The sequence below is a fragment of the Microcaecilia unicolor genome, chromosome 12, assembly GCF_901765095.1.
Source record: "Microcaecilia unicolor chromosome 12, aMicUni1.1, whole genome shotgun sequence".
NCBI lineage: Eukaryota > Metazoa > Chordata > Amphibia > Gymnophiona > Siphonopidae > Microcaecilia > Microcaecilia unicolor.
The window spans coordinates 66,177,352-66,194,423 of record NC_044042.1 but is presented as its reverse complement, the minus strand read 5'-3'; the positions used below and the strand labels follow the sequence as shown (position 1 = coordinate 66,194,423).

General features: G+C 41.8%; 1 protein-coding gene across 1 annotated transcript in view; it reads left to right on the top strand.

Moving 5' to 3' along the window:
• The first annotated feature begins 3,403 nt into the window (after nucleotides 1-3,403).
• GPR179 (G protein-coupled receptor 179) overlaps nucleotides 3,404-17,072 on the top strand; it is a 57,531-nt gene continuing 43,862 nt past the window's right edge. The window contains exons 1-2 of the mRNA XM_030220467.1: nucleotides 3,404-4,248; nucleotides 15,517-15,625. Of these exons, the coding sequence (XP_030076327.1) occupies nucleotides 3,404-4,248; nucleotides 15,517-15,625 (954 nt within the window). The remainder of the gene's footprint in view (nucleotides 4,249-15,516; nucleotides 15,626-17,072) is intronic.

Below are 17,072 nucleotides of genomic sequence, written 5' to 3'. Positions count from 1 at the left end.
TGGAATGGGGTCAGAAGGACAAGTATTATCTGTTTAAAAGAGGATGGGTGCATGACAGGAGCTACTACTAATAATCATTTCTATAGCGCTACTAGATGTATGCAGCACAGTACACATTATATGCAGGTACTTTCTCTGTCCCTAGAGTGCTCACAATCTAAGTTGTTTTTTTGTACCTGGAGCAATGGAGGGTTAAGTGACTTGCCCAAGGACATTAGGAGCTGCAATGGGAATCAAACCCAGGTTGCCAGGATCAAAACCTGCTGCACTAACCATTAGGCTACTAAAAAAAAAAAAAAAAGACAAAACAAGGAATAAAGGGAGGTGGGAAGATGGTGGTGGCCTGGTGAAGAACTAAAGAATAGTTCTATAAATCTTGTCTTGGATAAAGTCAACTGTAGTCTGGGCAGAGAGCAAGAAGACAGTAGTGAGCAGTAAAGGAGAGAGGTAAAAATATTTATTGGTATTTATATCCCACATTATCCAAAATACGATGATCAGAATGATTAGGACAGTGAGAGTTGGAAGCAAGCGAATTACTTTAATGGACTTAGTGGCTGCCTTTGGCAAGAGCAATGCCAGTCTTGGAAGGAGGTGAGCATGAATTTCACATACAGTATAAGAAGTTTGCATAGGAATGGGATTTCAACCAGAGTTACAAATATAATCAATGAACCAAACTAACGTAAATATAGAATGCCATAGAATACTGACCTATACATTGCTTGATTCCTCTTAGTCATAAAGAATTGAAGCACAGAACATCAGGGTGTAACAGGAACATACACTATCTGCCTCTTACCACAATTACAGGTCTCAGGTTTGGTAGTCTATTCCTGTTTTGCCATGTTAATTCTTGAACTGCTGGCATAGCAATGGTGATGATTTAATACCTTCCAGATGAATGCACTGACTGCTCTAGATCACTGTTTTTACTGTTGTAATATATGAAGATGCTAAGGCCTGGATTCTCCAGAACTACTCTCTATGTGCACAGTAGGATCAAGACAATTGTAATTTTAAATATGGAATAAGGATTCATTTTTATTTATTTATTTATTTATTTGTTGCATTTGTACCCCACATTTTCCCACCTCTTTGCAGGCTCAGTGTGGCTTACATAGTACCCTGAGGTGTTAGCCACCTCCGGTGATGAAACAAATACAGAGTGGTGTTGTTACAGAACATTAGAGAATCAAGAGAAGAAGAGGGATATATTGTTCATTGCAGGTTATGGCTTCGTTGTGTTGCTGAGTTCAGTTACTTAAGTTGGATCAGTAGGGTATGCCTTTTCGAACAGATCAGTCTTTCATCTGCTGGGAAATCCTCTTCTGCCATTTATTCCTTCCCATGTTACACTACAAGGTTTGATTGTGAAGGATCATTTGCAGTTAGCTGCCAATGATTCTAGTTTATTTGGGAAGATCCTTTCCCCTCTCTGATCACAACTGCGAGTAGAATGAGACAGAATAAATAATGGAGACATTATATGAGTGGGACATCCTGCTGATGCACTGATTGTAGATATGTATTATGGTAGTGGTTCGCAACCCAGTCTTAGGACACACCCAGCCAGTCAGATTTCAGTGTACCATAAATGTGCATGAGATAGATTTATATGCACTACCTCCACTATATATAAATGCAGGGCTTTTTTTGTGGGGGTACTTGGGGGTACTGAGTACCGGCACCTTTCTATTGTCTGCTAAAATTGACCCAAGGACCTCAAGTTTTAATGAAAGAGCTCAGGTTCTACACATCAAGTCTGCCTTGTCATATGTTCTGTGACTGGTTGCAGGGGGCCTGGCTATTGTGGAGTGGATCCCTTAGTGATCACCCCATCCTTGAAGGGTGGCCTAGCATTTGAGTACTGGCACCTTTTTTGCTAGAAAAGATGCACTGTATAAATGTATTCATATTCATTGTGAGTATCTTGAAAACCTGATTGGCTGGGTGTGTCTGGAGGACTGGGTTGAGAACTCCTGTGTTATGGTAACTGTTTACTCCAGGATAGAATTACAGAGAGATGGGTCTAGAAAGGACAACACCCAAACCAGCCCCCTGTTAGATGGCAAAAGGTTAACATTGAGTGATCACTTCACAATAATCCAATGGGCTATCAGTTCAATTATTCTAAAACATTACTTAATTAGGGACAATCCTGGGCATCTTAAGTCATTAGACTTTGGAACTCATCTCACAGGAAAAAAAAAATTCCAGGACAATTTACATGAAAGAATCACCTGATATGCTTTAACATTACAAGGTTCCTGTGTACCCCTGGGCTTTTCTCCTCAGTTCAGTCCTGGACTGTAGCATTAGAAGTGTTCCACTTGAATACTGCCCTTATGCTTCTGAGGCCCATCTCCTCCTATCAAATCCCTAAGCAGTAAAGATTGGCATTTAATATATTTTTATATGTCTCTAGAGCTGAAATGCAGATCATGAAGCAGATATGAATGAATGCGTCTGGGTCTGTCCCTTTATTTAGCCTCCCTCCCCTCCTTTCTGCTTCTCTCTGAAGGTCCTGTATCAGCTATAATGAACATGTTGCAGGTATGAATGAAGTCAGGTGACAGAGGAGCACTCTGCTGTTCTGCTAAAGGCAGTCTTGAACATGTTCATGTCAAAAATCATCTAACAATGAGTCCATCATGCGAGACAGGGAGGGGTGTGGGAGGTTCAGGGTGCTGGGCTGAAAGTGTTAATGACATTTGCCATTGTTGTGTGAGCATCCAGTGCTGACCCTACATGTGTGCATCATGATGGTGAGAAAGCAGGTGAATGGGGGAGGCTCAGAGAAGGTTTGCAGCCTCTTGTTGCCATGGAGCCCCATCCAGGATTTGCTTACATCACTGGCAGTCCTATCTCATAATGGAACTGATGGAGAGCGAGAGAAGCAGCATTTACTATCATGTCTCTTCTCTCCCTTTGCCTCTGCTATCTTTCAATCTGTACATCCCTGTGTGTATTTCTCCATTTAGAGAATTAATGAGTGTGTGTGTGCACTGAGATTAAAAACCCTGGCATTAAAGCCATGCATAGAACGAATAGGGAAAAGAGGGCAGTGCCAACAGATGCCGTCTGCAACAGCAGCAAGACAGGAAAAACAGCAAAGAGAAAAGAGAGAGAGCAAGACAGAGAGAAGTCTGCAAATCACAGAGCACTGCAGAGGATGTATTTCAGGGGCTGAAACAAAGTCCCGGAGGCTGCTTCTTTTATGGACATCTCTCATGATTTGTTTTGCTCAGAATTCCCTTAAGGTTCATGGATCTGCAGAACTTCCCATCACACAAAACTTGGAGTTTTGAGCAAATAGCTTTCCACAAAGTAGAAGTGGGCAGGTTACAGTTGGAATGATCTGTAATTGGTGGGGGCTTCAGATCCAGGACCATCTCAAGATATGGAGGTTTTGCTTTGGAATTTACTGTGGTGCTTCCAGATGGAACTTCTGTATGGATCTGGGATCTTACAGCGCCAGAGACCACTTCCCAGGACCAGAATATTGAAGACTAAAGACACCCCACCCCTCTCTTCTTCCACTTCTTTTCCATCACCTGAGCTGGATTGGATGGACCCAGAAGGCTCGGAAGCTGCTATGGCTTTTCTGAATTCAGGGGATGTACCAAATCTTGTCCAGGCCAACTGCTCTCAGAGATTTGAGCTGTGGGACCTTGAAGACGGGCCTGTGGAATCCTTTCACTATTTTGTTCGTGGAGCAATGGACACCTTGGTGCAGGCCGCCAACTTTCTGAACATGATCTTCCAAACCAGTGACATCAGGGAGTCCAGTTTGAGAGAGGATGTGGAGTGGTACCACGCCTTAGTAAGGAGCAGCATCGAAGGAGACTCCAAAATCTATAGGGCATTGTTGACCTTTGATGCTCATCCTATGTCCTCTAAACCTCAGCTGATTCTTCAGGCTATCAAGGAATCAAATGAGATCCTCTTACAGGAAGTCTCCATGGCTTCAGACAGACTGAGAAACCTAAGCTGGGACAATGAGTGGTTCACCAGCCTGAAATTTCAGACTGCTCCATCTTTGCACAAGACCATTCTTAGCAATGACCTGAAGAGCCTAGACACCCCCAAATGGAACAAGGGAGACAGTTACGTCATAGACAGCAGCCATATTAAATGGTCGACCCCCTTCCTGGAGTGTAGAGATAATAAATTTGTGCCCAGCTGGATGGTGACCCTCTCAGCTGCATTTTATGGACTGAAGCCGGATTTGAGCCCCGAATTCAAGTAAGCAAGCTATTTAGAAGTAACATATCTGAGCCAAAGTATTTATGTGTACCATATTTATATAATTCTCTTTTTACAGTGTCTATATATATATATATATATATATATATATATATATATATATATATATATATATATATCAGTGCCATGTATAAACTCAGTTTCCATTCAGACAGCTCCTCCATTCCATGCTCGCTGTCTACACAGCATAAGGTACATTTTCAAAGAGAGAGTCAGATGCATGAATGGTTTGTTATCATTTTCTCTATATAGGAAAAAAGCTTAGTACTTCAGCCCCTTTGTCATCTGTTATGTGGGTAAAAATAGAGTTAACCTGCAAAAGTCATCCTTATGCGAGTAAGTAGATTTTCAGCTGTGTAAAAGTACACTCAGACTTTCATGATGTTCACAAACCTGGCTTCAAAAAAGAAGTATAGTTGGTGAGGGGGGGGGGAGGGGGCATTCTGGAGCTGCGTATTTTCAAAAAGTATGTGTGTTTGCCAGGTAAAATGCCAAAACTTGCATCTTTGTTTTACTTCACATAAATGTAGGCTCTTACACTAATCCACATAACCTGATTTTAAAACTTGTTGTATGTGGGAACCTTGTGTTTGAAAATTGCCTTATTCTGTGCAGAATTAAAGGTACCAAGGCCATTTTAGAATTTGGTCTCTTATTAAAAATGTACTTGTGTAAGTATCTGTAGCACTGATAGAGAATCCAATGTGCCAAATGTCTTTTTGCAGAATCTCATATGGAATCGGTACCTGATATTAGTTTAAGTGCACAGCAACTTTACCCTCCTTATAGAACCCAGTGAGTACCTGCATACCAGGAAACTTAAGGAAACCAATAGGAAGTTGTAAACAAAGACTAATGATGTTATTTATTTATTTATTTACAAACATTTCTAAGAGAAACCAGTTCTAATAAAAATTCTTGGTGGCATGTGACAGAATAAATACATAACAATACAGCTATAAAAGTGAATGGCTTAATACCGCACTTACCTTTTCATATATTCTCACAAACAAACATTAAAAAAAAACTCTTCTTGCAAAACCAGCCATGATCCCTATTTTCACCTTGTCTCTGGTCTGAAGCTTTGGCTGTAAGGGCATCAATGTCAGTGGAGGGACCACAGGAACCCAAATCTTTTGGTATTATGGCATCAGTGTCTGTGGAGAAACACTGAGGGACTGTTCTTTCCCTGAAGCTTTGGGTGGAAGGCAGTCTGACTATATTAAGATGCTGTGCTATTTCTAAAACCTTGGAATAAATGTGTCAGGAAGAGCTGTGTGCTCTTGCTGAAGCTGGGTGTAAGGGTATTGGTGAAGGACCTGTGCTAGGCTATGCTTTCTCTGAAGATTTTGGTTTAAGGAGTCAGGATTTGTGAAGGAGCTGTGAGGGGCTGTACTCTCTCTAGAGGTCTGAGTGTAAAGGCGTCCATGCTCGGCTATGTTCTCTTTGATGCTCTGGGTGTAAGCGTGTCAGTGTTTGTAGAGGACTAGTGATGGGCTGTGCTCTCTCAGAAGGTCTGGGTCTAAGACCACCTGTATTTGTGGAGGACTAGTGCTGGGCTATATTCTTTCTCAAACTCTGGGTGTAAGGGTGGCAGTGTCTGTGGAGGACCTGTCATAGGCTATGCTTTCTTAAAAGCTGTGGGTATAAGGGGTTAGAGTCTGCAGAGGAGCTGTGCTCTTTTTGGAGGTCTGTGTGTAAGGGCATTTGTGTCTCTGGAGGATCCATAATGGGCTGAGCTTCTCTGAAGCTCTTTCTGTAAGAGTGTAAGTGTCTTTGGAGAACCTGTGATGGGCCCTGTATTCTCTCTGAAGCTCTGTTTGTAAGAGTAAAAGTGTTTATGGAGGACCTGTGGTAGGTTGTGCTCTCTCTGAAGTTTTGCTAGTTTCTGTGGAGGACCTGTGATGAGTCCTATGCTCTCGATGAAGTTCTGTCTGTCAGTTTCTGTGGAGGACCTTTGAAGGGTCCTGTGCTGTCTCTGAAGCCTCTCTCTGTAAGAGTGTCAACGTCTATAGAGGACCAGTGATCTCTCTGAATTTAAGAAAGCGTGGGACAGGCACATGGGATCCCTTAGGAAAAGGAGTTGTTAGTGGTTACTGAGGAAGAGCAGACTGAATGGGCCACTTGGCCCTGATCTGCCGTCGTGTTTCTATGAAGCTCTGTTGTAGTAGTGTCAGTGTTTATGAAGGACCTGTGATGGGCTGTGTTCTTTTTGGAGGTCTGTGTGTAAGGGCATGTGGAGGATCCAGGATGGGCTATGCTTTCTCTGAAGTTCTGTTTGTACGAGAGTCAGAGTCTGTGGAGGACCTGTGATGGGTTCTGTGCTCTCTCTGAAGCGGGATGAAATGCTTGTTCTTTTGGCCGCTGTCGGAGATAGGGTGCTGGGCTCGATGGACCCTTGGTCTGTCCCAGCATAGCGATGCTTATGTCTTATGTCAGGTATAAGGGGTCAGAGTTTGTGGAGGACCTATGTGCACACAGCTCTTGGTGTAAAGGTGTCTATATTTGTGGAGGATTGGTGCTGATGAGGTTGTGTTCTCTCTGAAGCTCTGGGAGTAAGGGCATCAATTGATGTGGAGGAACCATGATGAACTGTACTCTCTCTGAAGATCTGAGTACAAGGATGTCAGCGTCTGTGGAGTGCTTGTGATCTCTCTGAAGCTCTGGCTAACCCAATCCTTTTTGTTGCCTTTTTTAATATGCTTTATTTGCTGTCCCTTTCCCTCCTTTTCTTCCTTAGTTCTTTTTCTCCTCCTTTCTGCCCTCTGCCTAGGTGTCAATACGTATATCACTGGAGAATAACAACTGTTACAGATGCCTCAATGTCAGAGGCGGCTGCCATGAGAACAACAACAAACTGAGCAGATGATAAGCTTTAAATCTGCTCAGCAGACAGCATTAGAACATGGGAGTGTACTTTCTGGAGCCAACTGTTGCACCCCCTCTATCTCCCAGACCAGTCACCACCTTACACCACCATTAATGGTAATGGGGCCCAGCTAAGGCACATTTCATTCAGTATACCTGTGACTGAAATTGCCCCCTCCTCAACAATGGCCTAGCATAACTGTATGCTTTTTCCAGCCAGATAATAGGCCATAGTTCTCTCTGGTATTGTATATTTATTTCTTTGGCTTTAGCTTGTACTTTTTCAGTAATAGCTCAAAGCAAGTTACATTCAGGTACAGAAGGTATTTCCCAGTTACCAGAGGGTTTACAGTCTAATATTGTATGTGGGGCAATGGAGGGTTAAGTGACTTGTCCAAGATCAAAAGGAGCAGGATTTGAAGCCTGGCTTCCTTGGTTGTCAGCCTACTGCTGTAACTGCTAGGTTACTTTCCAACAGGTGTCATAGTGCTTCCTTCCTGAGGCTGAGTGCAAGTGCCTATATAACTGACCCAGCACTTAGCACGCACTCACTGCTTCCCTGTCCCAGGCATTTGCCCATATATCAGTGAAATTCTCTGTTCTTGGCCTAATGGTTAGGGTGGTGGTCTTTGGTCCTGAGGAACTGAGTTCAATTCCCACTTCAGGCACAGGCAGCTCCTTGTGACTCTGGGCAAGTCACTTAACCCTCCATTGCCCCATGTAAGCTGCATTGAGCCTGCCATGAGTGGGACAGCGTGTGGTACAAATGTAACAAAAAAATAAATTCTAACTCATATTTATGTCTGTGGCTCAGTGTAGGAAATTTTGCAACTGACATACACCCTTGTTGGTTTTGAAATCAAGCCTGTCTTCATCTGACACTTTTCACACTAAATAGAAGAGATGAGATAGTGTCAATTTAGGGAAAAGGAAGGGATTTTATATACTGCCTTCCCATGGTACAATCAAAGCGGTTTACATATTATTATATACAGGTACTTTTTCTGTCCCTAGTGGACCCACAATCTTTTTTGTACCTGGGGCAATAGAGGGTTAAGTGAGTGACTTGCCCAGGTCACAAGGAGCTGCAGTGGGAATTAAACCTGGTTCCCTGGCCACTGAACTATTAGGCTACTCCTCCCATTAAAGATGAATCTGCAGCAGATAATAAATATTGCGTTGTGTGGATAGAAGGGAAGTGTGATGTCACAGGGCAGCACCAAAACCAACCAAACAAAACCCCTCACTTTTGTTAGCCCAGTCATATTCCAGATTCCGATTTATACCTCCTGATCTGATGTATCTGCTATCAATTCTTACCTGCTTTGTGTGTGCTGGGATATGGGCAGTTCTTTGGTAGTGGAGAGGGCTGTTTAGAGCATTGTTTCTCAAGCCTGTCCTCTTTAGTTTGGCTTTCTATCTGAAATGAATATGCATGAGTTATATTTGCATACAACAGAGGCAATGTATGCAGATCTATCTGATGTATATTCAGTGTGGATATCCTGAAAATCAGACTGGCAAGGGCAAGAGTTCTCAACACCATCCATGGGCCATATCTTATTAGTCGGGTTTTCAGGCTATCCATAATGGATAGCAATGGGAGAGATTTCTGTCAATGTTGGTAGTGCATGCAACTCTTTCTTTCTTCTTCTTTTATTTTTAATCAAATGATAATACAAGGAAGAGGCATTACAATATACCAAGAACAAATAAAGAACAATAATTAAATATGCTGCATTATAATACCACTAGCCCCCCATAAATGGAAGGTGAGCAAATGAATCACAAGCAACAACACAAGGAAATATAAATCAGGAAGCAATGCACTCTTTCCAAATGATTAGCTCACTATACAAATAGAACAGTTCATAATCCCCTTTACTTCTTGCAGGCAAGAAAGTTTCTAACTGTAATGGGATCACAAAAACATACTGATTCCCTTCAGAAGAAATTTAATATAAAAAGAAGACCCTAATGCTGACACTAGTGACACTGAGGCTAGCAAAGGCCTTCCTTCTCAACTATGTTGCAAGAGCAATATCAGGAAAAATCTGTGATTTCATACCACAAAATACAATTCTTATTACAGAAATAAGCTTTTAAAACATTACAGATGTCACCAAAAGGTTGGCCTGTCAGTAATCAAATCTTGAGAATCCTCTAAAAGATGTTGTTAAATCAAAGCTAGACACATAACAGTTAGGGGTCGATAATCAAAGTGATTTAAACAGCCAGAAATGGCTCCTGGCCATTTAAATCACTTGTCCCATGGCTAACCGGGCTTATTCATCGGCATTGACCTGGATAGTGCCGCTGAACATGCCTGGTTAGCACCTGAACAGAAATTGGCTACTTTGTGGGAGTACCAGGAGTCAAGTCAGTACTTAGCCGGTTAAGTGCTAATATTCAGCCCTTAACCGGCATAAGTCAAGTTAACTGCATAAATAAAACCGCATAAAACACAGTGCTATCTTTAAGCATTTCATCGTAATCAGTTAATTGCTGAACATCACATTTAACCAGCTATGTTTTAGCCACCTGTATATGCCCGGATATTCAATGCCAGTGCCCAGACATGGCCCAGCATTGAATATCTGGGAATAAAACTGGTGGTGATCAGCAAAACACTGATGAATGCTGCCAGCTAAATATTGTCCCCTTAGAAACTGTAATTTGGTCAGCATGAGGGGCCTTCAATACATCTTTTAAATACATGGTCAATAGAATTTCCAGGGACCACAAGTGTGTAGAAGGAAAATGTAGAAACCTCAAGTTCCTAGCTCAGGAAATATTCTCTCAAGCTTCTAATTTAAAATGTATATTGAGACTATCCTTAATCACAATGACTTTAGCAGATTGAAGTCCAGTAACCTGAGGTTCCATCCCAGTGATGCATTTATAAACAGCAATCAATTTGAGATCCAATTCTCCTACTTTATCTACTGTTTCTTTAGAAAATGTACAAAGTTCCTCAAGAGAGACTCCTGAGAAAATTGAAAAGTCATGGGATAGGAGGCAATGTCCTTGTGTGGATTAGGAATTGGTTACTGGACAGAAAACAGAGGGTAGGGTTAAATGGCCATTTATTTTCAATGGAGGAGGGTGAATAGTGGAGTGCTGCAGGGATCTGTACTGGGACTGTTGCTATTTAACATATTTATAAATGATCTGGAAATCGGAGCGATGAGTGAGGTGATTAAATTTGCAGATGACACAAGACTGTTCAATGTTGTCAAATCACATGTGGATTGTGAAAAATTGCAGAAAGACCTTAGAAACCAGAAGACTGAGCATCCAAATGGCAGATGAAATTTAATGCGGACTATTGCAAAGTGAAGCACATGGGAAGAATAATCTGAATTATAGTTACCTGATGTTAGGGTTCACCTTAGGAGTCAGCACTCAAGAAAAGATCTGTTGAAGACAATATGTTGAAATCTTCTGCCCAGTGTACAGCAGCGGACAAAAAAGCAAACAGGATGCTAGGAAATATTAGGAAAGAGATGCAAAATATGATCAAGAATATTATAATGCCTCTGTATCACTCCACGGTAAAACCTCAGTATTGGGTTCAATTCTGGTTGCCATATCTCAAAAACGATATAGCAGAATTAGAAAAGGTTAAAAAAAAGCGACCAAAATGATAAAGGAGATGGAACTCCTCCCATAAAAGGAAAGGCTAAAGAGGTTAGGGCTTTTCAGCTTGGAAAGGAGATGACTGAGGAGGGATATGATTGAAGTCTACAAAATCCTGAGTGGTGTAGAATGGGTAAAAGTTAATTGATTTTTCACTCTTGCAAAAAGTATAAAGACCAAAGACCAGGGGGCACTCAATGAAATTACATGGAAATAATTTTAAAACAAATAGTAGGAAATATTTTTTCACTCAAATACTTAAGCTCTAGAACTTGCTGCCAGAGGATGTGATAATAGCAGTCAGCATATCTAGGTTTAAAAAAGGTTTGGACAAGTTCCTGGAGGAAAAGTCCATAGTCTGTTATTGAGATGGACATGGGAGAAGCCACTGTTTGCCCCAGGATTCATAGCATGGAATGTTGCTACTAATTGGGTTTCTAACAAAAAAAAAAAAAGCAAAGGGAACAACTATCACTCCTCATAATAAATTGGAACAGCAAAGGGAGTGAGCAAACTTTAACAAATTCTACAAAAATTATAACATATAAAGTGGTGAGAAACAAAACATTTTTTTAAATTACCAAAGAGCCCAAAGTGGCTTGACTAGAAAAGGTCAAGTAAGAGGCATCATAAAGCAAATCAAATAGGCTATGCGATCTCCTATAGCGCTAAGCTATTCCAGATCTGCAGCATATCATATGTGTTAATAATTTGCCTCCTATACTGAACCAACATTTAAAAAAATTAATTATTGAATTTTTATTATTTATTTCAATTTTAATCACTTTTGTATGTGATTATACAATAAAATAAAAAATCAGCGACCCAATAATTAGCTAATACTGCAATGGCACTGTGCTGAAGAACAAGCAGAAACCCTAAGAGGAGAAACTACTTGGGGTTCTGCCAGGTACTTGTTACCTGGATTGGCCACTGTTGGAAACAGGATTCTGGGCTAGATGGATCATTGGTCTGACCCAATATGGCTATTTATATGTTCTTATGTAGCTGAGCAGGAAAATTGGAGGGTGGCCAATGTAACGCCGATTTGTAAAAAAGGTTCCAGGGGAGATCCTGGAAATTATAGACCGGTGAGTCTTACGTCGGTGCCGGTCAAAATGGTAGAGACTATTATAAAGAACAAAATTACAGAGCATATTAATGAGACAAAGCCAACATGGATTTAGTGAAGGGAAATCTTGCCTCACCAATCTACTACATTTCTTTGAAGGGGTGAACAAACATGTGGATAAAGGTGAGCCGGTTTATATTGTGTATCTGGATTTTCAGGCTTTTGACAAAGTACCTCATGAAAGACTCCAGAGGAAATTGGAGAGTCATGGGATAGGAGGTAGTGTCCTATTGTGGATTAAAAACTGGTTAAAAGATAGAAAACAGAGAGTAGGGTTAAATGGTCAGTATTCTCAATGGAGAAGGGTAGTTAGTGGCGTTCCCCAGGGGTCTGTGCTGGTACTGCTGCTTTTTAACATATTTATAAATGACCTAGAGATGGGGATAACTAGTGAGGTAATTAAATTTGCTGACGACACAAAGTTATTCAAAGTAGTTAAATCGTGGGAGGATTGTGAAAAATTACAAGAGGACCTTACAAGACTTGGAGACTGGGTGTCTAACTGGCTGTCAGACCTGTGAGTTCTTGTACCAAGTAGAGCGCTGCCGAGCCTGGTACTCAGACCAGGTTCTGCTTGGCGGCCAGACAACCCCGGGTTTCACCTGTGCTGACCACCATTCCCCAGAGGTTGAGCTCCTAGGTGCGGGCAGCCTGCAGGACTTACGAGATGGAGCAGGAAGCGGGGTGATGATCGTGATGGCCAGACAGGCAGCAGGAAAGAGAGTGATCCAGATACAGGCAGAGTCAGTAGGCAGGCAGCAGATATGAGAGTAATCCAGGTACAGGCAAGGTCAGTAGGCAGGCAGCAGACACAAGAGTAATCCAGGTACAGGCAGAGTCAGTAGGCTGGCAGCAGACACGAGAGTAATCCAGGTACAGGCAGAGTCAGCAACAAAGAACAAAGTAGAGGAGAAGCACACTACTGAGCAAGTAACACCTACCAAAGTAGAAGCCGAAGCAAGGAGTCTAGGGAGAGCTCAGCTGATAAAGTGCTGGCATCTGACATCAGCAGGGAGAAGGGGCACAGCCATAGGACAAGAGCAGGGGAAGGAGGAACCCGAAGACCAATAGGAGAGAAGCAAAGGAAGCCAGGCAGAGGAAGAGCAGACCCAGGTGGGTGGAAGCAAAGCAATCAAGGAGCCTGCAGCCAGAGAAGAACTACACACACGTGGCTCAGGGCTGTGCCAGTCAAGTGTGCGTGTTGACAGGACCCTGCGCAGCCCAAGGACGCCGCTTGCGTTGAAGTAGGGGACATGACAATGGCAGATGATGTTTAATGTGAGCAAGTGCAAAGTGATGTATGTGGGAAAGAGAAACCCGAATTACAGCTACGTCATGCAAGGTTCCACGTTAGGAGTCACCGACCAAGAAAGGGATCTAGGTGTCGTCGTTGATGATACGTTGAAACCTTCTGCTTAGTGTGCTGTGACGGCTAAGAAAGCAAATAGAATGTTAGGTATTATTAGGAAAGGAATGGAAAACAAAAATGAGGATGTTATAATGCCTTTGTATCGCTTCATGGTACGACAGCACCTTGAATTTTGTGTTCAATTCTGGTTGCCACATCTCAAAAAAGCTATAGTGGAACTAGACAGGTGCAGAGAAGGGCGATGAAAATGATAAAGGGGATGGGGCGACTTCCCTATGAGGAAAGGCTAAAGCGGCTGGGGCTCTTCAGCTTGGAGAAAAGACGGCTGAGGGGAGATATGATAGAGGTCTATAAAATAATGAGTGGAGTGGAATGGGTAGAAGTGAAGCCTCTGTTTACGCGTTCCAAAAATACTAGGACTAGGGGGCATGCGATGAAGCTACAAAGTAGTAAATTTAAAACGAATCGGAGAAAAGTTTTCTTCACTCAACGTGTAATTGAACTCTGGAATTCATTGCCAGAAAATGTGGTAAAGGCGGTTAGCTTAGCAGAGTTTTTAAAAGGTTTGGATGGCTTCCTAAAGGAAAAGTCCATAAACCATTATTAAATTGGACTTGGGGAAAATATTTCTGGGATAAGCAGCATAAAATGTTTTGTACTTTTTGGGGGGGATCTTGCCAGGTATTTGTGATCTGGATTGGCCACTGTTGGAAACAGGATGCTGGGCTTGATGGACCTTTGGTCTGTCCCAGTATGGCAATACTTATGTACTTATGAGCAACTGTTCCCTGGAGCATCAACTAGTACAGGAAAACACCTTCCTGATATCTAATAAAGAAATTTCCTTAGAAGTAACCTCCTCCTGTAACAGTGTCATCTGGAAAATGAAATGGAGTAAGGAATGGAATCCTTATGTCTGATGATGTTGCTGCCCCAGGACTTAGTCCAACAGCATTCTCATTAGCAAAAGATAATCTGGCAGAAACAGTAGATGAGGCACACAAAATTTGAATAGGGGTTGGGATCATTCAACTGAACTTAGGAAGGCTCATTCCATGGGAGAGCTGGAAGGTATTCCCATACCTCCTGGATCTAAAATGATATGTTTGTCCACAGGGTCAGATATTATTGGTGAGGAAACCACAGAATTCTTGCTTTTAATTTTCCTCTTACCCACCATGCTATAGGAGAAACATACAGTTAAAAATATTTAAAAAAAACCCGATACACAGCAATGCTCCTCACAATCACTTCAATGACAATTCATGAATGTGCCTCGGTACTCTAAGGGGCACAACCTACCCTTAGGTCCCATCCCTTTGGATGCACACCTATGGCCACATTCCACAAGGACTACTGTCTTATATGGGCTGCAATGCCTGTACAAGATGTCACAGAAGTGCCAAAGGACTCCAAAGCTCCTCCAGCAACTCAGGCTTCTAGCATTGCTCATATTCAGCAGCAAGTGAATCCTATGAGCTTATATGGGCTACAGTCCTCTAGCAATTCAGGCTTCTAGCATCACTCACGTTCCACAATACTCTTTCATACATATTTATTGTGGACATTCTGAGAATCAGACTGGCTATGTGCCCTGAGGACTAAGGTGAGAACTGTTAGACAAGGGGGTACAAAAACAACAAAACAAGCGGAAGAAACCCAAAAGGGACCAGACTGAAACAACAGATGGTAAGAGCACTAAAAAGGTTTATTGGGACCTACACGGTCCGTGTTTCGGCCAAAAAGACCTTCTTCAAATTGATGTATACAGATGTTCCTCCAAAATACTCATGAAGTGAGAAGATATAAACGCTGGTGCTATCCGAACGGAGCATAGACATTAGAGTCTTTTTTACAGGCTCCAATGTCTATGCGTATATATTTTGGAGCGTATATATTTTGGAAGAACATCTGTATACGTCAATTTGAAGATCCCTGAAGAAGGCCTTTTTGGCCGAAACACGGACCGTGTAGGGTCCCAATAAACTTTTTTGGTGCTCTTACCATCTGTTGTTTCAGACTGGTCCCTTTTGGGTTTCTTCAGCTTGTTTTGTTGTTTTTGTGCATTTGGCATTTTTTGCAGGAGATTTGGACTCTCTTCTTGTTGTTCTTAGACAAGGGGGTACTTCAGGACTGGCTTGAGAAACACTAGTTTAGAGGACAGCTATGTAGGGTGAGCATGATCATCTCAGGGCGCATGTGATTGTGTATGCATTTATCTAACACTTTGTTGTTCTAGGGGTGTGATGAGACTGGATGTGAACTTACAGGCCCTGGATATTAATCAGTGTGACAGCAGCAGAGGGTGGTTCACAGGCACCCATCAGTGTGATCTCAACAGTACAGAGGTAACAGGCATCTTTTGTTTTTGTTTGTGTGTGTGTGTGTATAGAAGACAGTCCCTAAAGAATATACATCAGGGATTAAGTGAAGCTGTCATTGTGCTTATCTTTGTATGGAAAACCTGATGTAACATGATCCACAGAGCCGTGCTGATGCAGTAAGCGAGGTAAGCGCCGCAGGGGGCAGGGGGGCGCTTGCCTTCGAGGGGCGCCACTGCCCTGCTGCCGTCCATCTGCTCACTTGCAAAATCTTTCACCTGAACTTGTGATTCTCCTATCTCCGCTGCCCTCCCCTTTTCATGCAAAGGCGCAGTATTAATTGAGGCAGGCACGCTCTTCAAGTTACTGAAAATACAACCAGATTGCTATTTATGCTGCAGTTTGGGGCTAGCTCCTCAGTCAGGGTGAGTTTCAGAGCTTGAAACAGCATTCAAATTAAAGAGAACCTGAAATTTTAAAAGTGCTAAAAATAAGTTTTAAAAGTATTTGCCTTAAATCTAATTGCAGAATTCAGGTGCTGGGAGTCTGTACTTGGTTGTCATATGCTCAGATTTGTTTAAATCATATGCAAATTAGTCCGGTGTTTTTTCACTAAACATTCCCATGAGTGTCTGTATGTTAATCTGCATTCAAATAGAGCTCTCTGATTGGATGATCAGCTTCTGTTAAGAAATCTGCCCGGGAAGTGAACAGAGTGAGAGGGAGCTGTCCTTTGCCAAGAGAGACATCCAGCTGTGACTTCCTGTGTTTGTTGACTGAAGTTATAAAAGAGTGCCTGATTGTGGTAAATGAGAAAATATAAGTGAAAAGAGATTGGTGGCGATTGAAGTTTCTCTAGTGAGAAAAGGATCTGAATATTTCAGGATTACTTGAAGTTTATGAAGAATAGAAAAGGGTGAATTTCAGTTTAAGAGTGTTTAAATCCTATAAGCTATATAAAGGCTAGGTAGATTTAAGTGACTGTAAGCAAGGAAACCTTAATATTTGATCTGAATTAAATATTTGATCTGAGATAGTTGATCAGAGATAAATGTTTGATCTGAATTATATCCTTTGGTGCAAAGGAGATTAGAATGCAATAGAGTATTTCTTTCTGTTTACCAGTACAGTCAAATAATTCCATTCCACTTAAATAATTTTTTGTTATATATATGAGGGAGTAGTATCTGGATTTATTGTAAATCAAACTGATTCCATTCACAGGAATTCATATTCACCTTCATGCATTCATCCGATATTATCTTTTAAGGATGAAGTTTTATTTTATGTTCACTCTGTCTCTTGTGAGCTGAGCACAGTTAGTTTCCTCGGCTGGCACGACTACATATTAGAGGTATTTTGATACTGTGTGAAGTTTTACCACAGACGGGTGACATATATAAAACATTCTCCTTGGATAGGATGTGATATGTGAAAATACATTTTGCTTTAATGAAATTGCTAAGCTTTAGAG